This window comes from Fusarium odoratissimum, assembly GCF_000260195.1.
Source record: "Fusarium odoratissimum NRRL 54006 unplaced genomic scaffold supercont1.60, whole genome shotgun sequence".
NCBI classification, from domain to species: Eukaryota; Fungi; Ascomycota; class Sordariomycetes; order Hypocreales; family Nectriaceae; genus Fusarium; species Fusarium odoratissimum.
The window spans coordinates 14,781-42,040 of record NW_022158737.1 but is presented as its reverse complement, the minus strand read 5'-3'; the positions used below and the strand labels follow the sequence as shown (position 1 = coordinate 42,040).

Sequence of the window (27,260 nt, the reverse complement as noted above, 5' to 3'; positions counted from 1 at the left end):
CGGTTAATCTGAAAGTCTAAACCCTGATAGATTCTTTGTATGTTAAAATAAAAAGAAAAGGAAAAGGCCTTGTATCTCTATGCCGGTATGCACGGTTTGCTGTAGAAGGGATATAGGATTGTATAAGCTAATAAAATTAGGGATCAATATGGTTGCTCTATTTATCCCACGTTTAAACATTCCACATAAAAAGCCCTTGCCATCTGACGTGTCCTTAGGTAAAGCAATATAACTGTTTTACCAGAGCTACTATTTTTAAAAGAACTAGCACAGCCCTCTACCAAGGCTATCTTCTCCATCCACCTTATCGCATATATCACCTATGCCTTGGTAACAACTTCTCTTGGAAACAGCGACGCATATACCTCCGTCTACAGCTTGAGCACCAGCTTCCGAACATACCCTGTCACCTTTTTAATGGAGCCTGTACTAAAGTCATGGCTAAGCGGGCTCTAGGGTCCCATTATGATAAAGTAATTAGGCATCTTATCCACTATCACGCTCCGGTAGGTAGTTAGAAGCTCTTTTATCTATACTGCCCAAAGATCACGGCTGTCTAAGCCAACGATAGAAAATCTAGATATGAAGCTTATGTTAAAGCCTGTTGCATAGATAATAGTATCAGAGTTGAGCTGCCTTCCTGACGCTGTCCTTAAACCCGGTTTCTCAAAAGAGTTGATCTTGCCCCAGATAATCTCGACTTTAGGAGAGTATAGTGCTTTAAGAAAGCCATTGCCTGGCTTAGGTCTTTGGCACCTATGCTGGATTAGCATAGCCATGCCTATAATATTATACTCCAATCTTAACCAACAAGGAAGTCCAGAATCAGGTCATTGGCAAGCTCTGGCTTTGCAGCTAACTTGGCTATTATCTGCTGTTTGGTGGCTTCTCTACCGATTTTCTGCGTTTTGGAATCCTTAAGATGGAAGCGGAACTAAGCGTTTAGCTCATTTTTTATATCCTTTTAATATGCATAATATGCTTCGGGATCCTTGGACCAAGTTTCATTTTCATTATCGCTATAGAACTTGTTTATACTATTCTTACTAGCAAAGCGGTTTGCAAGGGCCGGCGTGACCCAGGTTTTACTGCATAGTATAATATAAATCTTATGCGCTTTATCAAGGATAGCTAGCAGGATCTAAGTGCCGGAACTTCCACTTCCGATAAGCGTGACTGTGCGGCCTATTACATAATCGGCATCGGGCCATAAGGCTGAGTGCATTATGTTTCCTCTGTATATCTCGCGATTAGGGATTGCGCCGCTAGCGTTAATAAAGATATCACACTCTTCGATAAAGGGTTCGCCCTATTCACCATCCTTTATCTTGCTATCAGAGACTTCGAGCTCTTGGTCATCTGTCTAAACAATCTGGATTTGCTATTTTTTATGCTTCTTAATCTACTTTGCGCCAATTATCTTGTGTCTAAGCTTGATATACTATCCAAGATGATGCTGCTCGGTAATTTCCTTTAGATACTTGTAAATGTCCTGGCTACCTATGTAGAGACTTGCAAATAGGTATTTAGGGCCCAAGTGAACTAGAGCTGGTTATTACTATTCGTGTAATGTTCATTGTACTGGCCGCCATACCTGATAGTTATGGATATCTCTCAAATAAACTCTAGTTAGGTTAAGTTCCACTTTAGGAATAGTGCGAAAACACTGTAAAAGTCCGGGAAATTCCGTGCTAGCTATTAGCTAATATTAACTTAACGGTTTAAGGCTGAAAAATAAAAAGGGGAGGCGCAGTAATAGCTTAATTTCTAAAATTCTTCTACTATCCCTATGAAATATACACATTATCATTGCAGTTTGTTTTTACCTTATTTACTTATAAATAAAAGAAGGTCCCATAAGGCAGAAATTGCATATGATATTTATACAACCTTACCGCCTGTTCAAATGGACCCACGGTACCTCTCCGCCGAATCCTTGAGCCAAAAAAGCCCGTTCGTGGCCCAGGCCACTCTGAATCTGCAATCGCCTGCTGGTGCTGCGAGCTCTTTGCCTGCTATGTTGCAATCTCTGGAGCCTTGGGTAGCTGCTAGCACTCGCCGTAACCTTCCTTCGGTTCCAGCTGCTTGTCTTGTTTGCGTGAGTTCTACATACTGTCCCTACACCGCCTGTTTCTGATAGAGGTTTCATTGCCTCGTCTTGACGATGATGCTCAAAAAGAACTGAATGCTAATATTGGTCTTGCGCCCAGCGCAGAAGGCACCTTAAATGCGATGGACAACGCCCTTGTTCCCGCTGTAGAACTGCTAATCTTGATTGCGTCTATGCCGCTTCCCGCCGCGGATATAACGGCCGTAAACGCACAGCTACTCAATCCTCTAGTCATCGTGCAGCACCAAAGACCCTTGTCCCTATTGTTGACCGCACAGCCACGGTAGTCGGTTCTGCTCCCGCGGCGCCTGCGCTGGAATTCCCTTCTGTCTTTGATCCCACCATGTTTTTCGGTAATGTCGCAAGTCACTCGAGCGTTGACACAAGCTTCCCAATTGCCGCGTTCTCTCAAACTATTGCGTCAACTAGTTTGCCTGCCTTTTCTTCTCAGACTCTGTTTGGTGGCACTGGCAACGAAGTACCTCGGGCACTTCCTCTGAGAGAACGTTACATCGAGTCGTTTTATCTAAATTTCTACGCCGCTCATCCCTTTATACCGCCAAAGGATCTTCTTCTCATCTTAGCACAGCGGACCTCCCTGGAGCCCCTGCTTGCAGCTATGCGTTGGATTGGTTCTCTATACATCGAGCAAGACAGCTCTCGCAGCCTTTTAACAGATGCATCACGCCTAATAGATGGTACGCCTCTCAAAAACGGCTTCTTAGTGCAGGCTATGTTGCTTGTCATCATTGGACTTGACGGCAATCGTCAAGGAAAAAGGGCCAAAAAGCTCATGGCAAATGCCCGGGATATCTCGATTCAAATTAAATTAAACACGCATCCATTTGCAGCCACCAATGGACAAGGAATTCCGATACTTGAGGAGAGCTGGCGGAGGACATGGTGGGAGCTTTACATTGTGGATGCCCTTATGTCGGGTGTGCATCAAACCAACATCTTTATTCTGTATGATGTACCTACGGATGTCGGTCTGCCTTGTGAGGAGTACCAATATCTCACAGGGGTAAGTCGCGTTATAAGTTCTGGTATCTACTGTATGTTTACAAGACCTAGCAAATACCTCCCCCCATTCACCCATACGATACGGAAAACTTGGGACTGTTTGATGGCAGGCCGTTTTCATCGTATACCTATCGGATCCAATGTGCCTGCCTCTTGGGTACCCTTCAAAAAATGCCAACACAGGTCGACCATGTCGACAGGCTCCTCGCCAACTGGATGCTCCGCTTACCTCCTTCAAAATATGACGCTTATTGCAAAGGCGAGTTAGATGAGATGATGTTCCAGGCCATTATGATGTGGCAGGCTATTTCTATTCTCTTACACCAGCCTCATTCACAACTGGATCCATCTTTGACTTATAATATTAAGGCCTGCGTCCCCAACACGCCAGCTGTGTCCAGCGATGCCTTGAATTCGCATACGAAACATACGATTCGGGCTGCGAGGGAACTTAGCAAGTTGATCAGCCAACGCGTTCCTCTCCTCAAACACACTCATTTCTTTGCTTACATGGTGACACTCTCATCGACAATCCACCTCAGCAGATGGTCATTGACCTTTGTGGCCGAAGATGATGAGGATCTACGTCAAAATATGGGTCGAAATATTGGGGCACTTATAAAATATGCTGAGATGTGGCCTATGGCGCAACGTTTGGGACTGCAAGTAAAACAAATTGCAAAAAAGGTGTATACAACGAAGAAGCACCAGCAACAACAGCCTTCAAAATAGGTAGTCCTACTCCTATAAACGTAAATAGCTGATATTTATAGTTTTTAGATATAAATATATAATATATTAGTTGACTTATCTTAAAATAATTATAAAATTATTAGAATTTCTTAAATTATGTAATATAACTAAGTACTTAATAATATTAAACTCAATAGAAACAAAGAATTAGTTTAAGATACAAGGTTTACTAAGTGCTATGTAAAATGTTTACACTTAAAACTAATATAAATCCATCTTCAGACAAGAAACTATCTCGCTGCCCTTCCAGTTACTATTATCAAGCCGGTGCCCTTGTCGTCGTACTTTCCAGGAGCCCACTTGCCGCCTTTATTCCTCTTAGTGTTCTTCTAATCATACTTCTCGGAGGTCCACTTTCCATCATCATAACCAGTACAGTCACCCTCATACTTGCCAGGGCGCCAGCTGCCCTCATCACTGCGCTTACCATACTTCTCAGACGCCAACTTAGCATCTTCGAAGTTGGTACCCTGACTCTCGTATTTTCCAGGCTTCCAGGAGTCATCATCAATCGTGTCCACCTGGTCCTTTTTGGTCTCGGACTTGTCGCCGGGGTACTTGGTAGGTGTCCACTTGCCATCATTGTGGCCAGTACCCTTGCCTTCGTACCCACCAGGAACCCACTTGCCATTATCGGAGGGCTTCTCGGTAGGGAATGCTAGAGCCGTGACGGCAAAGGCGGCAAAGGCAAGAAGAGAATAGGTGTAGCGCATTATAAATAGTATAAGGGGAAGGTAAAGAAGCTCAAAGTTAAGGCAAGGCTTAAATTTGAAAGAACCAAAGATTAAAGGGCTGTTTGAGAGCTATGTTGGTTGTTGAAGTGTCGATGATGGTAGTTATAATAGACAGGAGAACAGGATATCATAACCTTTTTACCATGGAAGCTCTGACTTATGTGGGCTGAAGATGTTCAGTATAATCCCTCTCCTAAACCATCACTGACAAGGGTTGCAGATTCGCAGTTCCAGAAGCATCCTCGGCATCTATCCTCACCACCGTTTCCGTGAGGTGGTGAGATGATGACGGCTGATGTAATTTCCAGCCGTTTGGTAGTTCTGACCTCAATCATCGGTACTCATTTCATAATAGTGTAGCAAAAGCCTTCAGTTGCGGACAGGCAGCCCCAAATGAAGTCACGCCATCTAACCGAAAGCTGACACCAATAGGGGCACTGCAGAGCTTCGGCCAGCTTCACTAAGCGTCATAGGGAGACTTAAGCTGAAGTGGCTGTGCTTGAATAGCCTTCAGACGTTGCATGGGAAGCGCAACTTTTCTATCTTGATAATTGATGATGGCGAGTCCAGACCCTGTGCGAAGCCCCATACTAACCAATCAGAGACGTGGACATCGGGGAAGGCGACTGACCCGCTGACGTGAGCACCCAGGTCCGCTGACAGTAGCTGCCCAAGCTGAAACGTGCTGACGATTCAATTAGGACTTTGCAGTTGTTCAATCTCGAGTCATTGGCAATGCTGGTAAAATAGGAAGTTGGCAGTGCAGGATGGGCCTCAGGGGTTGGAAGAGAGGAAGGCATAAAAGATGCCCTAATGTACAAGTCAGAGAACTGTTCTCCCCTCACTCATCACCTCTCATTCTGCTTCTATTCAAGCTGCATAACCATGAAGATTCTGTTTTTTTCTCTTCTTTGGCCTGCTGTAGCCAGCGCTGCTGCCTGCAAGCCAACACCCCCTAAATCGAAAGCCGCTTGCAAGTTGGCCGCCATTGACAGCGTAGATATGAGTGTCGGCTTCGACTACAATGGGGACTGTGCCCCAAGCACCGGAACTCTCAAAAGCTTCATGATATTTGTTGACTTTTCTGATGCCGAAGCCGCCGAAGGCGAGACCCCCCAATCGCTCTACGACGCTATAATCCCCCAAACAACCGAATGGTACAGGCAGGCTTCTCATGGGGCTCTGTCCTTCAATGTTTCGGCCGATCTATCCAAGTTCTACCGCATGCCCTCATCTGCTGCATCATATGGATGGGAACGAGGTCTCACATGGGCAGAACATCAAGAATACATCCAGGATGCCCTCGACGCCTACACAGCCAAAGGCACTCGCCCTCCACCTCCTGAATCAGATGTCCTCTACGTTGTTCCCGTAAAGAGCGTCGGTGTTAGAGGAATCTCTCGGTCCATCACCTTCGTTACGCGAGCAAAGACTAGACAGGGTGATTATGTTGCCCGGAAGACCGTCACCGTTGGGACCGACGCATTTACAGCTTGGGGACCGAAAAGCTGGATTGTATTGGCTCACGAAACCGGACATACTATGTGTTTGGCCGATTTGTACCCGTTCGAGGATCTTGGCCTGGGTTACTACGTTGGTGGCTGGAGTGCCATGGGTGACGTCTCTGGCATTGGCCCCGATTTCTTCGCCTGGGACAAATGGCGACTGGGTTGGATTGACGACAAGTCTATCGACTGTATTTCGGAGCGAGGAACTACTCAGCACACTCTTACCCCACTAGAACTAAACACTTCTGACAATGCCGTCAAAGCTGTTGTCGTCGCCGTCAACCAAACCTCCGCACTTGTCGTAGAGGCCCGTATACCCGAGGGTCTTGATTCGGGCGTGTGCGCCCCCGGCGTATTACTCTACACAGTTGATACATCGGTCAAGTCAGGCTACGGCCCTATCCGTGTTGCAGATGTGACCCCAGAATCAGGTGGCTGCGGTAACGATAGCGTCTACGACAAGAATGATGGAACGTTGTCCCTGGTACAGGGTGGAGTGAGCGTATATAAGGTTCCTGGATGGGGAGTTCAGATTATTCTAGTAAAGCAGACAGAGAAGAGCTATACTATTAGAGTTGATGCTGAGTTGTAGGGTTTAGAATTGGAATTTAAGGACAAGAAAATTATTGCCTATTTTAATATAGGTAAAATTAAAGTTTTATTCTTTGTAAATAAATTATTATTTAAAGCAAATTTAAATAAAATACTTTAAGATATTAAATTATTATTCCTTTATATTAAAACTTTCCTTTAATATTATATTATTACTAAAGAACTACTAATATAATTCTAGAAGGTTATATTATATTTATCCTTAAGGAAACTATCTAATATATATTATAAGAGTTAAGTTTCCTACTATGGATAAACTAAGCAATGCTAAGTTTATTATAAGTAAAATAAAGTTAGTATATATAAAACCTAGTCTAGTTAGCCCGAACTTTTAATATAAGCTATCTAAATCTTATTTCTGAGTTTAAATGGTTTTTCAGATGTGGAGTTTAAGGTATAAGTTCAAAATGTAATAAATGCCTATGTTGGAGATATACTTATTATATACGCCAACCCTAGTTACTATCTTTTGAGATGATATTAATATTCTTTGAAAAAAGTATAAAGTTAAGGATGTATTAGAAATATATCCATAAATTCATCCATTGTTAGATACATACTCAGTTAAAAAGAAATAAACAGGAAATTGACTAGTAAAGTAACTCCGACCGCTCTCAACCAGGGCACCGAATCCCTAACAGCATCCGAAATCATCAGGTCTGGCTCGTAGGTATCGGGAACTGTCGAGTTCGTCGTGCCGTTCCAACAGTATCTCTGAAAACAGTCTACGCATTTAGATGGTACAGCTGTGCCTGTACGAACTAAGCTACGAGCCAACACCGCGCAACCTACGCAGGCAGGCCATTCTGAGTCCACTGTGCCATTACCCATAGTTGCAACATTATAACCGTTGCGAAGAATCTGATTTCTCTCACTGTCGCTGTATTCAAGGTCGAAAGTCGTGAAATTAGAGTCATATGAATATGGTGCGTTGGGAAGGTAGACAATTAGTGGCCCTGACGAGTTACTAGAGTCCGTGTCACAACCAAAAAAGGTCGGCTGCTTATTGAGACCGAGATTAACGAAAGTGTTTTGGTCCGGGACCTTTGGAAACTCGTTGTTTTGAGTTGAAACGCCTGCTTTAGATCTCTCATATGTGGCTACAAGAGATGTGCCGTTCGGCCAATGTGTCTTGGTATCAGCCGAGCCGTCGATAGCGAAGATGACATCGACTTGTCGTTCAGATACGAGCAATGGATGGAAGGGAACATTCTGTAAGTCCTCACCGCCGTCGACAAGGGTAAGGATGGTGCTGTCCGCGTTTGAGTTGTTCTTAGGGCTATACTTGTAGAACGGGTTTGGCCAGTTAGCAATATCCCTGTTCTCGTCGCCAATATCCGCCAGAGTATTATTTATAGCCTTAAGCAGGAACTCTGGAACATTGTCGGCCTTTTGAATCTGCAGGAATGCCTGGTTAAAAAGCGACGCTGAGGTGCCCATAACGAAACCAGCGTTGTCGACCCCAGCGACACAGTCTCCATTGCGTCCGATTGTACCGTTTTGGAAGGCAGAGCCCACATACTTCAGAGGTGCAAATGCGGCAAGCTCTGGGTCAAAAGATCCCATTTCCCACGGATTGAACTCTATGATAGTGGAATTGCTTGCTATTTGAAGCTGTCCCGTTGTTCTTTCTATTGCAACTATAAGAGGCATAGGCGCCCTCGCAGCCGCGAACTCGGTATCGTTTGCAATCGACGAGAAGGTATATGCTAAGTGATGGTTAGCTCCCTATTCAGACTATGGTCAAAAACTAATACCTGGACCTCCATCGCTCGCATTGACAAGTTGATAAGATAAGGACCTTCCCCAATAGTCGGTTATGGACTTGTTGTAACCTGCCTCCACTTTACCTTGGACATCTTGGTACAGCTCGCGGTAGTATCGCGTTACAGATAGATCATTTGGGCCTGGATTTACCAAAGTAAGCAAGAGCCCTTAATAGGTAACTATGCTGCAACAAACCTTCGATGATTGAATCATCAAGTTGCCAAAGGGAACCTAGGAAAGCATTGGAACCATAAATGATAGATTCCACTGTCGTGAAGTTCTGTACATACAGACTTCCAACAACCCAGCTGCCTCCAGAGAGACCGCTGAGGTAGGTTGTAGCTTGGAGAATACCGCCCAATTGGCCTTTACCTGTCGACCCTGTGGTTCGGTTGTCAAACGCAGCGATGGCACCAGCACCGTTTATCATGGCTCGATAACCTCCACCGGAGATAGCAACGCCAATTCGTGGCAACGTCGTGCCATTGCTCACAATGCCGTTCAAGTATGCTGCTATGTCGATGCCTCCGAGATTTGCACGGGTAAGAAATTCTTCCAACGCTGGAAAAGTGCTATTATCGCGAAGCTCCAGCCATGATGTTTCTTCAGTCGACAATGTCTTTGCCTGCCGAATTGCGGGCCGTGTCTTGGGGCATGGGACACGAGCGGGGGTATATCCATCAGGGGCATCCGGTGCTGCTCTTGGCTCAAGAATTGGGAAAAGTCCGCCTTCAGGGAAGCCGCAGTGTGTTGCTGGATTAGAGATTTAGTCCAAGTCTACCTTGGTAACTGATACATGAACATACCCGTGGACAACGCCAGCAAAATTGCCAACTGGATCAAGCTACCGCATGATATCATCTTTCACTGTCAAGTAGGGTTCGAATTGTCAGGGTCGATGATTCTGAGTGATAGCTCAGTTTAGGATGGCGACGCGGATGGGAACAGAAAGATTCCAATATCTCTCGGAGACAAGAGCAGCCTCGAGGTCCTTGTGCTTATTGGAATATCGTGTATTTCTGAGGCGTATTGTTCAAAACCACTGGCTATTAGTCATATGTGTCACAGTTACGTATGCGTTCTTGTGAATTTAAGTTGTGTAATAACCCACTGACTAGTGCTTATGGACTAGTACTCCATCTTAGCCAATAACATCACATGTTTGGCTTCATGCAAGACAAACGTGGCTGAACTTTGCATTAACGTAGCTGTTTGTCAGACTACGTACTGATCTCTCAGATCGTTCAAGTGACAGCAACAAACGCACCATCATCCAATCCTGCATCTGAGCCTCAAACTGGTTCTGTAGTGGCTGTCAGACTTTCGATGTACAGGGTCATTGCCAAAGATAGTTAGCTTACCAAACACGAAAACAACAACAGCCTGATTTCCCCGCCCACACAAAACTCTGATGTTGAAAGCATCTCGTGGGCAACAGCAGTCGTATTTGTTTGGCCCCACGCAAGGTATGTTCCACGAAAGGGTCACTTTATTATTGGTCTCGAAGCCGAAGACCCTTGACACAGAACCAGTAATCACCCCATATATGTGGCTTGACTGGCATCGCAACCTGCCGCTCTCTCCTGCTAGTATCTCTCGCGGCGGCCGCGAGTCTGGCGTGTCAATCCAATGGCCATGATCTAGGCTTGGTGATTCTGCCTTAATGTTGTGTTCCTTGTTAGTATGATTCAGAATAACAACTAATAGCTCCCTTGCAGCCATGTTATTGTTGACTTGGAACGATAATTAATTGATGGTTTGCGCTGTCGCGGTGTGTGTAACTATTAGATTGTAAGCACAATAGAAGAGATCAGTCTTGAACATCATTAAAGTTTGTCGATATTGTGTGAAGTTATTCTAGCCTTATGTATTCGTCTAGAGCTGTAATTAACACCAAGTGGGCCATTATCAGCAGGCTGAAGTGAGTTGTGAGCTTCACAAGTGGTCGCTCCCTTATCAAAAGGAACTCTTATTTGAGACACTACCGTTTAAAGATATAGCAAACGGCTCGAGTACCTTTGTGGTACGGCACAGCACCACTATCAAGGATAGACATAGATTAAGTTGTTACAATCATGATCAGTGAACATATCTAGTTGACCAGGACTACAACTAAGATCTATAAAATGGGCCCACGGTGTCGCTTCTTTCGAGATGTTGATTTTATAAATGTTATGCACTCAAAACACTGACATGTCTTCCATCGATCACATGCTCGACAAGGGTCAACACTCCAAGCAAGGACGGCGACGCCATCATAATCATGATAGTATAGATGATCCAAATCATCGCTGTCACCACCATCATCATCATGTTCATCGCAGACCAATAGATGACAACGCCATGAGACTGTACGAAGAGCCAGAGTGGTGGAGTCACTTGATCAATCCATCGGCTCTAGGGACGTTAATTAGTGAGGCTCATCTCCGTCTAACTACTTCGGTTATATTCGCTTACAAGATATGCATCAGCAAAGGCGATTGAAGTGAGCGGTCATAGAGAAAAGAGGGGTTCCGAGATTCGTAATGAAAGCCACCATGCGCTGCTTATGGGTGTCCGTACGGGGGCGGAAGTAGCATCCCGTATCAAAAATGATAGAGGACCTTGGGCTGGTGAGAAGTCAATCAAGGTTGTCAGTGCGGCCATAGCATCGGCAACTATTGACTTATTACTGGGCACTGATTCCAAAAGCCATCCACTGAGGTATGCAGTGGCTTCAATGGTTGAGAAGATTATTATAGATAGAATAATAAATGGTAAACTAAAGCTTTGAAACGTATATATTTCGATACCTTTCTGCCCTGACCGTGAAAGTCTTTTAGGTTTGGGAGCTAGACCACAGGGGATGTAATCATATCATTCATTTGCCAAATGGGATGGGGCCATTGACGTCACTATAATACGATTATGGTTGCAAAGACAGGAACTCCTAATCTCTTCAGACCCGGAGACCCTGTAATGCATGTGGTGAACACCATCTTCCGATGCAACTAATTAATCTAGTTATTGTGCTAAGCTGTTGCTGACGCGGCGACAATACACATGTCATTCAGCTCGACAAACCTTATGGGGTCCAAAGAGACCCTGACCTCGATCCCCACAAGGTTCTATTCCTTGACATGCATCCCGCTCAACGATTACTTGTCAGCGTGGCCTAGTGCATGACATCTAGCTGGATTGCACCAATTGAGGAACTAAAGGATGAGAAACAGAAAGTCCAGACCCAATCTTATCAGGTTTAATCTGCAACAAATGGACCGGTCTCGAATTGCCAAGGTATATCGCTATTCATTGTGCTAAATAGAGGACACATGCTGAAGTATAGAGTCAAGAAGTACAGAGCCAAACATTCTAACATTAGATAGCACCATAGAGGCAAATGGAGAACATACCATATGCAGGTCCCAATTGTTACGGAAAAAAGCTGCAACAACTCGCTACAGTACCTTGCTGAGCCTTCATGTATTAACCGGCCATTAAGTTCAATAATACAAACAGCAATAGCTTCATATTTGTTTTGTCAACCATATCACCATCATTTGCATCGCCCTTCATGCCCGTTACTCTTGGGAATCGGGTAACCTGCTCCATTCACCTCGATGAACCCAGTCTTTTCCTCTCAGGATTTGAATCCTTGTGCCAGGACTGTTATCAGGAGCGGAACGACACTGCATTATTACGAGGAACACTCCAGCTGCAAGTCACAAGAAACACGAGGATCAAGTCAGTGCAGCTTAGGCTGGTGGGACGCACTCACTTGGCCTGGCAACAGGAAACGCAACCAAACTTCCACGAGGAATGTAACCTGCCAACACAAGTGTCAACATTCTTCAGCGCCTTGAACAACCTTGAAAAGAATGATTTTGGGTTCCAGTGCAGATACCAGTTGCAGGGCGCATCAGGCTCCGACAGCAACCTTATGAATAAAGGAAATACATTGGCACCGTTGGATCTAAATCTTCAAAGCATCATTGGTGCCAAAAAGAGACGACGTTTGGCTCTTGACAACGCTCAAGCCCAATGTTACAACCATGGCAATACGATTCGACCCGCAACTGAAGTACAAGACTACAAGACTTTCTACCCGGGTACATACGATTATCCCTTTGCGTTCTCAATCGCACAAGACGAACTGGAGACGATCAAGGTACCATATGGCTCTGTGAAGTGGGAGCTACGTGCGACTATCGCTCGCGCTGGTATGTTCAACACCAATCTTCGTGGCAGAAAAGAGGTTACATTGGTGAGAATTCCAGATCCATTATCTCTGGAGACGATGCAGCCGATCCTGTTCAGCCGGCAATGGGAGGAATTTTTATACTACGATATAATCATAGGGGGAAGAAGCTTCCCTATCGGCAGCATGATCCCTATCTTCCTTAGGCTGGGGCCTCTGGACAAGGTCCAAGTGCATGGGTTCGAGGTCTTGGTAACCGAATCTATTGAATACTCGTCGAATAACAAGAAGGTTATCAAGAGGACTCCCAGTCGTACCGTCCTTCTCCTCAAGAAGACAGCTGAGAAAGCTATTTTCCCTTCATGGGCGACTTCGGGCCTCGTAACCGTCCGTGATGGCGAATTCACCCCGGAGCCGAGAAACGAGACTTGCGAAATGGCTACCGAACAAAGGAGTGCAGAGGCATCGGGGGAGCGGACATTGGCCGATACTGTGACAGAGAGACGAGACAGCCTTTTGTTCAACTCGGATCTGGATTTGCCGACTTTCTGGGGTACAACTGAGATCGAAGCAGCTGTACAGATCCCCACGTGTGGTATGATGTTGAGGAGGGGGGAGCTAAGGCTGCACCCCAAGTGTATCTGGAAGAATGTCATTGCAAAGCATTGCCTCAAGGTAAATTCCTCAGCATTCTCCCGCCCCGCCTTATTCACGCTGATGTTGACGAACAGGTCATACTGCATATCAGCCGTCTTGATGCCAATAACCCGACTGAGAAAAAGCGCATCTATCAAGATACCATCACATACTTGCCGCTTTCTCTTCTTAACTGTCGAGCCAACCAGGCTAACATGAGCCTTCCCTCCTACTCTGATGAGACATTTCCGTCTCTGAGCTATTACAAAAGCTGTGGGTGCCCTGATGCTTTGACCATACCGATCGAAAAGCCACCCCGCCATTCCATTGGAGGGCTGGCTGCGTGCCACCTTGTTGCTGACGGGTATAACTCCCACTCTACCACAAACTCATGGCAACACACTGAAGTATCGGGGGACCACACCTTCGACCTGTCTAGCTCCGATAACGACATCACACCACCATCCGTCCCCGCACTCATCAACGACGAACTCCCACCACACTACGATGACATTGTGGGTGGCACTGGTCTCAACGGCCTTGGAGATTATTTCTCCAATCTAGCACGTTATGGATGAGACGCGGCCCTTTGGTTTCAGTTTTGCCGCGCTTGCTCTTGAAAGATCTTCGATCTAGACTCAGGGATATTCAACGTGAAAGGGAAAGACAAGCTAGCAGGTTAAATAGATGCCTATAGTTGAATCAAAGTACAATACATTTCAGTTATTGCTGCCTCTTTGGCAGAGAAGGCTTGGGTGACAAATTAACAGCCCATGGACATACTTATCCAGCCTATCGAAACCCCCAATATCATACTCTGAGGCTCACCCGGCGTGCGTCCTTGTTTCCCTTGTCAAATTTATGGTCCGATTCGCCCAGTATTTTATGATAAGCTGAAATAAGGTGACTTGTCGCTATGAAAGCTCCGTTTAAGTGTTAGCCCTCGCCGGTCTGGCTGCGGTCTGGTTGGCTTCAATGGGCCTCGTGGGTATGCGCTCGTCAGTATCCTACCCCCTGAGTAAGTCTTTATACTGACGATCAACAAACATCGTGAAACGCAGAAGACAGCACATGCAAGCACAACTCGGTCAATGAGTGGAGGAAGTGTCACTTCTGGCAATAACATCTTAGACTAGCCAAGCTTGGAATCGGTCGCTTATGGCGACTTTACAAGAGGGTGGGTGCGGGTTAATATTGTCCCGCTATTTTGTCACTGGGATCGCAATCTTCCGGGCCATCCTATTGGAAGAACAGCCCTGACCCTCAACCACTTCACATGCATAAGTACGATCCTTACCCTCTATCAGCTTCGTATACTTATAAGAGTAGCTAATGGTAAGATAGAATAAAGATAATGGGGCGACTGGTAAGATTTTTAGTTGCTCTTCCAGCACGTGTGTTTACCCGCCACACTCCGATGACATTCTTTCCTCCAATAGAAACACTTCAAACGCGCTCAAACCACAGCTGTAAGCCACCATGATCCGATGTACTGTAAGTGGCGCTCTGCAGCGATCTAAAGGATTAGTCTAGGCAATTTACTAGAGCCAGCCGACTTCTCAGAGTCCAAATCATACTAATATATATGTGGAATGATAAATACACGTATTGAGGTTTTGAGTTGACCGTGTCACTAAATACTATAGGGTAAACTTGTTTTTATAACCATGTAGTCAGTTACTTACTCATTACGTGAATTTAACATTACTATTACTTCAATAGCAAAATAACCACTCAAGGTATTCTCATATCTATATCCATATATTCTTTATGTTGCCGTCACCATGTCACATTTAGAGGACCAAACGTTTTCGCTTCACCCCCTTGAATTGCCTGTTCCCGCCATTCGGGACTGGGTATATGGTTTAGTACAAAACTTTTGCGATGTTCCGATTGATTCCATAAGCCAATGCACTGGTTTAAGCAGGCTAGGCAAAATTCATATCGCGAGTCAGGGGCCTCAATCTAGGAGAAGTATTTATATTTTCTGTATAACCCTTGCTGCAGGGGTTTACTGTTTTTTGTAAGAGATTGAAGAACTTTTCACCAGTCGGCAAAATGTCGGTAGGTAGATGCCTTGATGACTTGTCCACGTCTGCGCCCTCCATGCCCCTCCTTCACTGTATGATAAGCTCGGCTCAAGCTACGTAAGACGAGCACAAAAGAACCATTCCACATCAAGCCCATTCATCCAGCCCTCTCGACAGAGAAGGATGTCGGAAGTTAATAGACCCCAATCCGGGGTCTACCAGTCATACTCTCCATTGCCAGAAGGGAAATGGACTCGCATTCTCATCCTAGACCCAGGAGCTAGAGACGATCCCATAGAATGTTCTCTCCACGGTGCCAGATTTGACACTGAAGGTGAGATCCTCTATGCGAAATCGAACTTTCTTTTTGATGAAACCCGTCCCGGCTGACCCTGACATATATTTAAGCCTACGATGCGATATCATACGTCTGGGGTAACGCTGCAGAACGCCGCTCTATTCAGTGTCAAGGTCATCAAGTCGACATCACCACTAACCTCTTCGAAGCTCTGCGCCAGATCAGACACCCCCGTGAGCCAAGACGCATATGGGCCGATGCCCTATGCATCAATCAGTCAGATCTGGTAGAGAAGAGCTTCCACGTCAACATGATGGGCGATATATACGCTCATGCCCAGCAAGTCGTGGTTTGTCTTGGCGACGACGGCCAGAACGGCGAAGTCGCAAGTGTCGCTTTCAGCGTCATACAAGATTACAATCGCATTGCCGCCAAGTTCCTATCCGATGACGTCCTCAACAGCAGAGAGTGGTGGAAACCAGACGATGGTTACGGTCCTGTCACTGCTACGCGGCTTCAGAACGTTCTACCATTATTCAAGCATCCCTGGTTTGAGCGGGTTTGGGTTCTTCAGGAGGTTGGGCTTGCGAAGAACGCGGTGCTTGCCTACGGCTCGTCAATGATGGACTTTGCTGAAGTCATGGACTTCGTGCAGGCATGGGCCCAGACCGGCAACTCTTTTCCAGGTGTCTATTTCAGGTCAGGCCATATCTCGAACCTCTTCACATACATTTGGTCCTCATACGTCAAGGATGTCGAAGATGCCTGGTTCAGATCTTCCCGCATACTCAAAGTCCTGTTCCAGCAGTCACTGAAACGTTCAAAACTTGAGTTTCTAGATGTGCTCTTCAGGGCGAGACACATTCAAAAGGCTACAGACCTCAGGGACTTCGTTTACGCATTCCTCGGGCACCCTCGTGCAAGGTCGGACGACGGCGAGCTCTTGGTCAAGGCAGACTACTCAAGAAATCTGTCGCAACTGCGGCTCCAGTTGTTTTCCGGGCTGACTCCCCATTCATTGCGATTTCTTGGCCTGGTATCTCACCGTCTCCCTGAGGAACTCGCGAGTGGGCCGTCGTGGTGCCCCCAATTAGACGTCAGTCGAGCTTGGGCTATCAATGGCAGATATGAGGCCTGCCCGGGGGAGGACCCGACCTCAGAAGGCTGGCTATCCCCCCGAGTTGATGGGTCGAGCCTTGAGCTCTGTCTGTATCTTATAGATACTATCGATTTCTGCGGAGAGGTCGCCGCAAGGGAGCGAAGTAACAGTAATCTGGCCACGACCAGTACTGAGGAGTCTGGCCACCGCATCGCAGAATCAATGCTCGTTCAACGCCCTAGTCTTGCAGAAACGTACTGGTCGGTCTTGGAGGAATCAGAGAAATGCCATGGTCTGACTTATGAAGACAAAGTGCTTGCTTTTGCGAGTACCCTTTTACACACGAAGGAGGATGAGGATGCTTTATCTATTGCTCACAGCTTTGCACACTTCTGCCAAGATTACTGTCCGTCCATACATTCCTATCTCCATGATCACAACTGGCTGGAGCGATGGGGCACGGGAGGATCGCCGAAGCATTATATACCGTTCCGACAGCGAGCGGCAAACAGTATACAAGGGGAGAGATTCTTCACCTCAGCCAAAGGCTATTGGTAAGTCATTCTTTCGCCAACACCATCGGGGGGCTATCAACTTTGAGCTCTCAAGCCTGCCATTCTTTACTGACGGTGAAGTATAATTGCAGTGGGATGGGATCGCCCTTGGTACAACCCGGCGATCTGATATGTATTGTTCCAACAGTCCAAACTCCGTTAGTTATTAGGCCAATAGGGAGCAAACAGATGGCATTCAAGGTAATAGGATCCTGCTATCTATATGGAATGATGTATGGGGAAGTACTGAAGACACCAGCAATGGGTCACAAAGCACAAAAGACTACAGTAGTGTTTCTTGTTTAGTTATATCCGCGGTATTTCGCTGAGATCGAGTCCAGCAGCAGCTCGAGTGGGAGTGTTGAGACAGTGCTGCGAAGGTGGTCCGATCTGCTGGTGGCTGGTATATGGAGACTACGTAAAGAGCTGTGCTCCTCTCAAACACATGTAACTGAGAACTAACAACACCACAATCGACCCGTTTTTGCTTCAACGCAAACAGCTCTGGTCCCTTCCAATTCCGCATCGCGGTGCCGGTACCTTCTGAAATGAATCCTGGGAACATCGACAATCATGTGCCAAACATGTATTCTAAGATTTCATAGTAACTGCTGCCTTGTATTGCTTGTATCTAGGGACTATCTTACCAGCCCGTATGAGGCTCATCAGCAACAAAGGTGCCAGTGAGTTTCTTGGGGTCACCCTCCGTGGCGGCTCGTACGATGGCCGCGGCACCCTCCCTCGGGTCCTTCGCGCCGTACTCACCGGTGAACCTTGTGCGGCACATGCCAGGGGCAGCCGCAACGACAGCGATGTCGTGTTTGGCGAAATTCACAGACTGGGCCACAGTTATCATGTTGACTGCGGCCTTGCTGCTTCGGTAGTCAGGTACGTAGTATGCTTGAGCATTATATTCAAAACCTTCCTCGTTTGCCATCGTGATCAGTCTGACGCCAGATGAGACGTTCACAATTCTGCGATCTGTGTAAGACGAAGCCTGTATAAGGGGCAGAAACGCATCCGTCACGGCTGCGACGCCGAAGACATTGACCTCGAAAATCTCTCGATACTGATCGCGAACGGTGGCGGCAGAAGATTCGCCCCGCCCCGCATTGTTTATCAGAATGTCCAGATGGCCGAATTGAGTTGACACAGCCATAACAGCAGCCGTGACGGAGCTGTCATCGATGACATCGAGAACAATCTGCGTCAGGTTTATTTTGTCAATTCCCTCGGCCTGTAGCTCACGAATGGCGGCTTCGGCTTTTTGTGACTGACCGTGCGCCGACGAGCACGTGGTATTTGCCTGAGGCGGCGAGTTGTAGGGCGATAAAGTAGCCAATACCTTGATTTGCGCCCGTAATGAGGACTACAGCTTTTGAAGAAGCCATTTCTCCGGTAATTAACTGTTATGGATGTGGAGTATTGAGAAGATGTCTTCAGGGTAAGCCAAGGAGGAGAAGGCACAGAAATGTGTGCAAGATATTGTCGTCGGACTTCCTTAAATACAAGTCCAGCTTAGGTAATTAACCGATCCAAAGCAGGCAGAGCACGAGTCATTGACAGGCATTTAACAATGGGGCGTGGAGTGGCGTTCCTCATTAAGTCGCCGGAGTGGACGGATGAGGCACCTGCATAACAGGGACTAGGAGAAGTCAATATATCGAAAGAAATACTGGCGTTGGGTGGGGCTGTCGAATGGAAGTACGAGAAGGCTTTTCTGAGGTATGCTGGAGGGAGATACAGTGCCTCATTGCTAGCCTTGAGGCAAAGATGCCCTCAAGCCTCTCATGCAATACCTCTACGTAGGACAGGCTGGGGATAGTTGGTGTCAACAATTGCAACCGCACGAATATAGAGCGAGGAATGTTTTTCTCAGCCAGCGTCCTCATGCCCAAGACAACAATGATGACACCTCCAAGTAGTGGAGCATATGGACCGTTGGACAACTCGTTAGCCGCCTTTGGAAGGGAAGGGTGGCGGGGAGACAGGGTCGATGAGGGTTTTCAGACTCGGAGGGGCTCCCCGACGTTGGCTCCGTTGAGACTTTGCCCACTGGACTCGTGTCTCAGAGACTTACAGCAGGTATCTGTGCCCTCAATGTGTATTTACAGGTTCCCCGTTTGTACGATTTTAGCCTCAAACTATGAAATCCGGACGTTGTGGAAGCGTGTAGGCATTGGTGCAAGTGATATACCTTATACACATAAATCTCTTTTTAACCACAGCCGACGACCGAGCGCAGGGTTCGGCGGGCCGACTTGTTCACTGCGAGGATTGGACTTCTGCTATGTCGGGAGCTGGGAGCCACGTTTTCAAATCCCTTGTTCACTGCTGTTGGTCTCGACCGCTATGCTTCGGGTGCGCATGAATCAGAAGTTAATCCGGCAAACCAAAGCTAATACCCTGTCTTTCGTATCTAAACAAGGGGTGCGGCTGGGGGCTATAGGTATTTGGTCCGACTCTAGGTAAGTGCCTATTTCCTGCACGTTTGCCTCTTGCATTCTAGAGAGCCAATGGGGCACGCCAAACGAGCAGGATGGACTTTGTCCTAAATCCGAGCATCTAACAAGTGGTACAATGAAAACAAACTTTCCAGGGTCTCTTCTTGGAGGGTCCTGAAACTTTCCGAAAATAAACACTGCCGTGTCAGTTGGAATAACTCACATCGTCACCTGTCATGTTATTTCAAGCCTCACTGGCGACTGGGAGAATTCCTGCGATCGGATCCTGCTAATGCGGAAGCCCACAATTATTGCGCACCACTTTGGACGGGTTCGACCTTGAGTCCACGGCGACTTTGGGCTTCGGTTCTCCGGGAAGTTAAACAAACTCACTCATATTGTCTGTGCGTATCTGCATGTATCAGCGAGGCAAGAAATTCGGCTCCAAAAATGCCCGTGGTGACTCAAATGTGGAGACTAGCAATATCATGTTGATGCATTGCTAGCATAGCGGCGAGGGCATGAGCCAGGGGCTGCTGCGGGGTACTCGACAGTCAAGGCTTTAAAGAAATATGGAATGTCCTGCAGAGGTTGAAGTCCTCTGGAACCAGCTAATTTGAAAAACTCTCGCCGTTAACCACGGAAAAATCCGCTTTAGGCTGTTACCGCCCTGATTGTAACGGGCAACACCCTGGTTCAACCTGGATTATGATAACGACAGTCCATTCGTTGCCTGTTGCTACAAACAGAATCTTCTACGTCTCGTTCATAATACCCATAGCATTAGCAGTAGCCTCATCCAAGTCATCCTCCGGCAGGCCCAGCAACTGGTTGTCTGACTCAAAGTCAGCGTCGCCAGTGGCATAGAACACTCTGGAGAACATTATTTTATAAAAGCCCATCCCATTGCTTTCAGCCAGTTCCTTCCCACCCTCCTCATACCGAACCTTGGCTGGTTGGTACTTGATGTCCCAGTCAACGTCATCAGTCCCAGTTACTCTCTCCACGCTGTTTAGTATGTCCCGTTGGCTGACATTGAAGCTGGAGACGAAGGCAGGTCGGTCGTGGAAGCGAGAAAGAGCCACAGACTTGTCGCTCTCATCGTCTGGGAATTTCATGCTCAGTAAGGCAGCCACAGCGCGGCCACATTGAGCCCATGTTGATGTGGGAATAGCCTTTTTACCATCATCAAACATGGTGACCTTGCGATTCTTGAGGTCGACTCCGAACATATTCTCCGTAGTCGCTAGACTATACTCATACCAGAACCCGACAATCAGGGCGATACATTTTAGACCGAGCTGTTTCACTTCGGCTAATATAATTTCTTTAGGTATTAGGTTTTTATACCTCTTGCATTCTACTAACTCTTTAGTTCTAAAATACTATATATTAAGGCTAGTCTTACCTTATACTATAAGCTATTATGCCTCTATCTCTTATCTAATTAGACTTTATTGTCCTGGCTGGTCTTTTTGCACCTGCAGCTATCCCTCCTATAAGCTCTGATTTCAATGATATTATAAAAGTAGCTATAGCCAATATACCTAAGTGGCACGAGGTCGGCGTTAATAAGTACAGAGAAATATAGGAAAATAGCAAATTCCCTATATAGCTGGTCTGTCTTAATTATGCCACTAACATCTCTATCCCTTCCTGTAAACCAGGGCGAGATATTATTTGCTGATTATTAAAACCATAAAGCAAAACATAGACAAAGGATATCTTTATGTATATCTATAGGGGAGGCTAGTTAATAGGAAATGCTAGGGACTAGGACTTATGGCTACAGAGTATTGCCGATATAGTTAGACTAGTTATAGTTAGCGTAGGCTACTGGCTTGCCCTTAAATACCTAGGCCCTGCAGGGGATAAGGATTGCTTTAATGCTATAGAATAGCTTATCTTAAATGTATAGGAGCGATTTAGTGCTAAACTGGCCTTTATTAGTAGTAAGAGCACTAGAGGGCACCTAAGTATAGTTACTGCTTTTTATCTTCTCTTGTATAATAAGGCAGAGATTCGAGAGTTTAAATTAAAAGGAGGTCTAATCCTACTGTTTAGATGCTATAATCTTGGCTTTATACCCTTATAGATCTACTATTGTTTTGTATTAAAGAATGGAGATAATAGGGTAAGAGAGCTTAAGCTTATTAACCTCTATTAACCTAATATGGCTAGAGATACTTAGAAGAATCTTTAAATATTGCTATTATATGCAGACCTAGAAGAATATAAAAACGCAGATAGTATAAGCAGCTAATTACCACCAGCACTATTTATTATCAGGACAAAGGACTTTCTGCTTAATAATACCATCTTTATATCTGTGAAATAGCAGATAGTAGGCGCCCTAGCTATTATCAAGATCTTCCCTGGCATAATATATAAATTTATCGCATTCCCTCCAGACAAAGTACTAAGTATGAAATTAGGAATAAAAAGTCTATTTACTTTTATCTAGTCTAGACTCGGTTAGAAACAATGCAAGAGTTTTAATTTATTTGTTTTTTATTCTTATGTAAACTTAATATATGCCAAATTCTCTCTTATTTATATAGCTTGGCTTAAGGCTTTTAGCATTTAAGGCTCGTCAATAGTGCCTTCGAGCAACCTAACTATTAGAATACTATATATACTCTCTATACCAGTATAATACCGCTACCACACTTCTAATCACTCTTCTAGTCCAACCAACTTACTGCTTAACTCCTATAACTTATCATCCTCTTCCTTATTCCAGGCCTATTATATATAACCCTCGCCACCCCACCCTAGATTCTCCTCTACCTCCCCTTTAAGCTTACAATCCTTAGATAAAGCGGCCCCTTGCCCTCAAAGTCGCTTAACAGCACTGCCAACACAGTAGTAGTAGTAAGACTATACTATATATAAATAAAGTAATAAGCAGAGGCAACTCAAGAGGAGAACTAATAGCTTAACTAAGAATATATCAATTCCTAGCAGCACTAGGGGTAACCATAATACGGCATAAAGCTATAGATAGCAATAAATATAAATCAAGGAATAGCCTAACTAGGTAAACTACCCTTTAAATAAACTAAGAAATATCTAATCTAAAGTACAAGGTTAAATAGAAAGGATCTTATAGTCTAGGCTTAAGTTAAGGGCATATATATCCTGACTCTGCCCCTTTTCCACCTTCCCTTTACTATACCATAGTACTATATATTATCCAAAGCCACCTTTAAACTTCTTTCTAAAAAAGAGTAGTTAAACTTAATTGTAAATAGATAATATACCTACACTGGCAATGCCACGGAGGATATTAGCACCAGCTCCCTTAAAGAAGAAATAATATCCCTCTGTGGTAGTAATTTGGCAGGCAGCGCCAAATAAGAAGCTATATTTAATAGCCTTAATGAAATCATTAGTAATAAAATTACTAGAAGTTAGTTCTATATTTATTTCTACTTACCTCTCCTAAAGTTATTATTATTTAGCAATAAATAGTATTAATAAGATATAATATAATACTAGCACTAATAGTTATGCCCTAGCTAAGTAAGAAGGACGCTAAAAAACTGTTTTTAAAAGCACCTATAAGCAAAATAGGCTTAAGGGAATTATATATACTAAAGTAAATGCCCTAATAAGCCATAATACTAAGAACTAATAGACTAAAGCTATAATAGTTAAAGTCCAACTATGTTAAACTAAGCCGTGCTAGGTTTATTATTAGCAGATTACATAGGGCGTGATACTAAGCTTATCAGAGTATTACATCTCTTAATAATAGATTTAATATATATTAGGCTTAATTAATATAAAGAAGTTTTATTAATAGCTAGTAAGCTAACTTTATAAAAGTAAAATAAGTATAAACTATATACTACTATTTATAAAGTACTTATTAATACTTCTATTAAGGACTAAGATATTAATCTATTAGTCCTAGACTATTACTATAAAGCTTTAGTCCTATCCTAACTAGTTAAATCTAATAGACTAAGAAGGATTTACTTGGTCTACTTGTAATTAGTAGAGTTTATAGGGAATTTTATAGGGCATATATAACATAACCGCAAAGGTTATAACATAATCTCTCCCCTCCCTTAGGTCTTACCTCTAAGACCATACTTACTTACTATTTCTATTAATTCATACCCATAAATACCAACTTAGACTTATTTTAATCTCGCATATCTTACTAATTATTATATTAGATTAAGTTTCTAAGAAGAAATATATAAAAACTTCTAAGTCTAGTGCTCTTACGTAATATATTCACGAATTTAATAATTTTATTATATTATATTCCTATTATTTCCGCCATAGTCTTATATATAAGGCCATTAATAAATAATCTTATTATTACAGCAATTATATAAATATAAAAGTAATTTATAATAATTCAGGTATTACTATTTTTTATAAGTTTTTATTTTTTATATTATTTTAGTTTCTATGCTAATCTTATAGTTTCGAAAAATATAAGGAAGTATAAAAAGTTAAAAGAAGATAAATAAAAAGCCAAAGAGGCCCTTAAAGAGGCTATAGTATATCTAGCTCGCATTCATAAGATAAAATATTATCTTAAAGAGCAGGGTAACAAGCTATTTTCTTATAGAATACAGTCTTTAGAGGAATAAAGTAGTTTTTCTATTAATTAGGCTAAGTCTTTAATTATTTCTAAGGCTTAGTCTTATAGTACTATAGATTTAATTAACTAGAATTCTATTTTAGTAGATATTCCTTTTATTAATCCTATTATTTCTAATAAAACTTCTTTAGGAGTTATTAGGTATTAGTAAGGTATTTTAGGGGTTCTTATATATTTTCACTTTCTAGGTAGTTTTTCTATTTAATCAGGTATATTCTTTATCCTTTAATTATATCTATTTTCCTAATTACTTCTGCTTTATAGACTTCTAGTCCTGTGATTTCTTATAACTTATTACCTATTTTAACTTATATTATATTTATTACTAATTTAAGTAGTAAAACGTAAAAGACTAAATAAAGCCTAACTTTTAGTAATAGGTCTAGTTTATAGTTATTTTCTAAGATTTTTTATAATACTTTATAAGGTCTAATGAATTTATAGTCTAATTTGTGTATTAGTTGATCTGTTTTAATATTTTTTATAGCTAGGTAGACCATATCTCCCTCCGAAAAGGTTAATCCCTTTAACTGTTTTAGGTTATAGTAGTTTTTTATGCATTTTCTGACGAATTCGAGTTCTATTTTTATTTCTTTATATAGGTTTTTTAGGTCATTACTTTTAAGTATAGCAGCTAGGTTAATTAATTTCTCTTATTATACATTATGGTATATATTTGGTATAAATCCGAAGTTAGTATAAGCTAATATAAGCTTTATACTTTTATTATAAGCAGTATTATAAGCAAGTTAGGCTATTAGTAGTTTCTTAACCTAATTATTCTATTTATAGTTAATATAATACTATAAGTATTATTTAAGTACTTAATTCATTTATTTGGTTTATCTATTAACTTGCAGTTAAAATGCTATTATAAGTGTTATGACCCTCGCGGTTACGTCACATATACCCTATAAATTTCCCCACAAATCTCACTAATTATAACTAGACCAAACAGATCCTTCTCAGTCTATTCACTTCGACTAATTATAACAGGACTAAAGTATTACAATAATAGTCTAGGACCAAAAGGATAATATCTTAGTCCTTAACAGAAGTACTACTAAGTACCCTTATAATTAAGTATATATATATTTATTTAGCATTAGATAGAACTTAGCTTACTAGCTATTAATAAAACTTCTTTATATTAATTAAGCCTAATATATATTAAATCTACTATTAAGAGATATAATACTCTAATAAGCTTAGCATTATATCTTATACAATCTGCTAATAATAAACCTAGCATAGCTTAGTTTAATATAATTAGACCTTAACTATTATATATTAATAGCTCTTATTTAGACTATACCATATAATACTAAGTAATATAAATATAATAGCTATTTATATTAACCCTATATAGTAATATACTACACCTTATACTACTCTAGCACCTGTTAATAATAATTAGGATATAAATAATAATTCTAAGAGTAGTACTAACTCTAATATTGCCTAGCTCTGTTAGTAGATAACTAATATAATAACCGAAATAGATAACCTTAGATAAGCCTTAGCTAAAGCCGCTGCGCTCTAGGCATAGCAGGCCGCTAACTACTAAAATGTAATTTAGGAAATATATTAACTTACTATTACTATAATAAATAGGAAAGAATTAAGGGAAATTCTTAAACCTAATATACCTAAACTATTTAATAGAAACCTTGCTAAATTAACTACCTTCCTTACTTAATACTAAGCCTATATAAGTTACTTTCTAAACTAGTTTGCTAATAATAATAATAGGGTTATATATATATTAGGATATCTTAAAGGCAATACTGCCTAATAGTTTTAACCTATATTAGAAGCAATTACTACCACGCCAAAAGATAAATTACTACCTAGAACTTTTTAAATTTATAATAACTATACTAAATTTAAGAAAGCTATATAATAAGCATTTAGGTTAGTTAATAAAAAAAGCTAAGTAAAAAGAAAGATTAAAATACTTTAATAAATTAAATCTGTATTAGAGTATAAAACTAAATTTCTCTAACTAGCTACTAAGCTAGGATAAGACCAGGAACCCCTTATATTACTTTTTTTTAATAGACTTAAAGAAATAGTTTAAGTAGAACTTTATAAGGAAGCTAGACTAAGAATACTAGTTAATTATATTAGCAGAGCTATTAAGGTTAATAATATATAATTCTAATAAAGAATCTGCTATAACTAAAATAACCAAGGATGCCAAGGAAATAAGCCATACTATAATACTAACTAAGGAAAGAAATAAAATAATAATACTTCTTATAGTATTAACTCTAGACTAATAACTATTAGAATAACTAAGAAAGATAAATCTAAAATTACTTGCTAAAACTATAGTAAGAAAGGATATTATAATTTAAAATATAAAAACCCTATTAAGATTAACTAAAAGTATAAATTAGTCTTAGAAAATAAGAAGATTAGTATAATTAAGAAATATAAAGAACCCTAAATAGCAATTAGAACTATTAATATAACCTGCAAAGATAATTATAATATAACTAAACTAATAAAATATATTAAGAACTTTAACCTATCTCTTAATATTTAAGATCTATTCCTTGGCAAGGAAGAAACCCTTAAGAGATACTACCTATATCTAGAACTAGAATAATAACCTATCTTAGGATACCTAGCTCTTATAGTAATAACCTATATGCAAAGTAAAAGCGAAAAACAAGCCAAGAAAAGAGTATATAATGCAAAAAGACAAGAAGATCCTGAATTTAGAAGAAAAGAAAGCAAATAATAAAAATAATAAAGACTAAAGGCAAAATAAGATATAGAAGTTAAACTTAAATAGGTGCTAGTACCTAAACCAGAAATATAATACCTTATTAAAGGAAAATCCATTTTTATAGTTAAAAAGGGAAAAGAAATTAACCTTAACC

General features: G+C 42.4%; 8 protein-coding genes across 8 annotated transcripts; 4 read left to right on the top strand and 4 right to left on the bottom strand.

Annotated features, from left to right (window-relative positions):
* Positions 1-1,906: 1,906 nt before the first annotated feature.
* Positions 1,907-3,865, top strand: FOIG_15836 (uncharacterized protein; the record flags this gene model as incomplete). The annotated part of the gene is made up of 3 exons (XM_031217229.1): positions 1,907-2,098; positions 2,211-3,134; positions 3,185-3,865. The coding sequence occupies 3 exons, from the start codon at positions 1,907-1,909 to the stop codon at positions 3,863-3,865; spliced, it is 1,797 nt and encodes a 598-aa protein (XP_031053026.1).
* A 350-nt stretch (positions 3,866-4,215) lies between these two features.
* Positions 4,216-4,599, bottom strand: FOIG_15835 (uncharacterized protein; the record flags this gene model as incomplete). Its single annotated transcript, XM_031217228.1, has 1 exon — positions 4,216-4,599. One exon carries the CDS (start codon positions 4,597-4,599, stop codon positions 4,216-4,218), a length of 384 nt encoding a protein of 127 aa, XP_031053025.1.
* A 906-nt stretch (positions 4,600-5,505) lies between these two features.
* On the top strand, positions 5,506-6,720 carry FOIG_15834 (uncharacterized protein; the record flags this gene model as incomplete). Its single annotated transcript, XM_031217227.1, has 1 exon — positions 5,506-6,720. The coding sequence occupies one exon, from the start codon at positions 5,506-5,508 to the stop codon at positions 6,718-6,720; it is 1,215 nt and encodes a 404-aa protein (XP_031053024.1).
* Positions 6,721-7,304: 584 nt separating this feature from the next.
* On the bottom strand, positions 7,305-9,368 carry FOIG_15833 (phospholipase A2; the record flags this gene model as incomplete). The annotated part of the gene is made up of 4 exons (XM_031217226.1): positions 7,305-8,449; positions 8,498-8,647; positions 8,703-9,260; positions 9,314-9,368. 4 exons carry the CDS (start codon positions 9,366-9,368, stop codon positions 7,305-7,307), a joined length of 1,908 nt encoding a protein of 635 aa, XP_031053023.1.
* A 2,692-nt stretch (positions 9,369-12,060) lies between these two features.
* Positions 12,061-13,898, top strand: FOIG_15832 (uncharacterized protein; the record flags this gene model as incomplete). The annotated part of the gene is made up of 2 exons (XM_031217225.1): positions 12,061-13,359; positions 13,416-13,898. 2 exons carry the CDS (start codon positions 12,061-12,063, stop codon positions 13,896-13,898), a joined length of 1,782 nt encoding a protein of 593 aa, XP_031053022.1.
* Positions 13,899-15,442: 1,544 nt separating this feature from the next.
* FOIG_15831 (uncharacterized protein) lies at positions 15,443-17,771 on the top strand. Its single transcript, XM_031217224.1, has 3 exons — positions 15,443-15,684; positions 15,759-17,301; positions 17,394-17,771. The coding sequence occupies exons 1-3, from the start codon at positions 15,534-15,536 to the stop codon at positions 17,605-17,607; spliced, it is 1,908 nt and encodes a 635-aa protein (XP_031053021.1). The 5' UTR covers positions 15,443-15,533; the 3' UTR covers positions 17,608-17,771.
* An 84-nt stretch (positions 17,772-17,855) lies between these two features.
* FOIG_15830 (uncharacterized protein) lies at positions 17,856-18,833 on the bottom strand. Its single transcript, XM_031217223.1, has one exon. The coding sequence runs from the start codon at positions 18,458-18,460 to the stop codon at positions 17,945-17,947; it is 516 nt and encodes a 171-aa protein (XP_031053020.1). The 5' UTR covers positions 18,461-18,833; the 3' UTR covers positions 17,856-17,944.
* Positions 18,834-20,500: 1,667 nt separating this feature from the next.
* On the bottom strand, positions 20,501-20,977 carry FOIG_15829 (uncharacterized protein; the record flags this gene model as incomplete). The annotated part of the gene is made up of 1 exon (XM_031217222.1): positions 20,501-20,977. The coding sequence occupies one exon, from the start codon at positions 20,975-20,977 to the stop codon at positions 20,501-20,503; it is 477 nt and encodes a 158-aa protein (XP_031053019.1).
* Between the last annotated feature and the right edge of the window lie 6,283 nt (positions 20,978-27,260).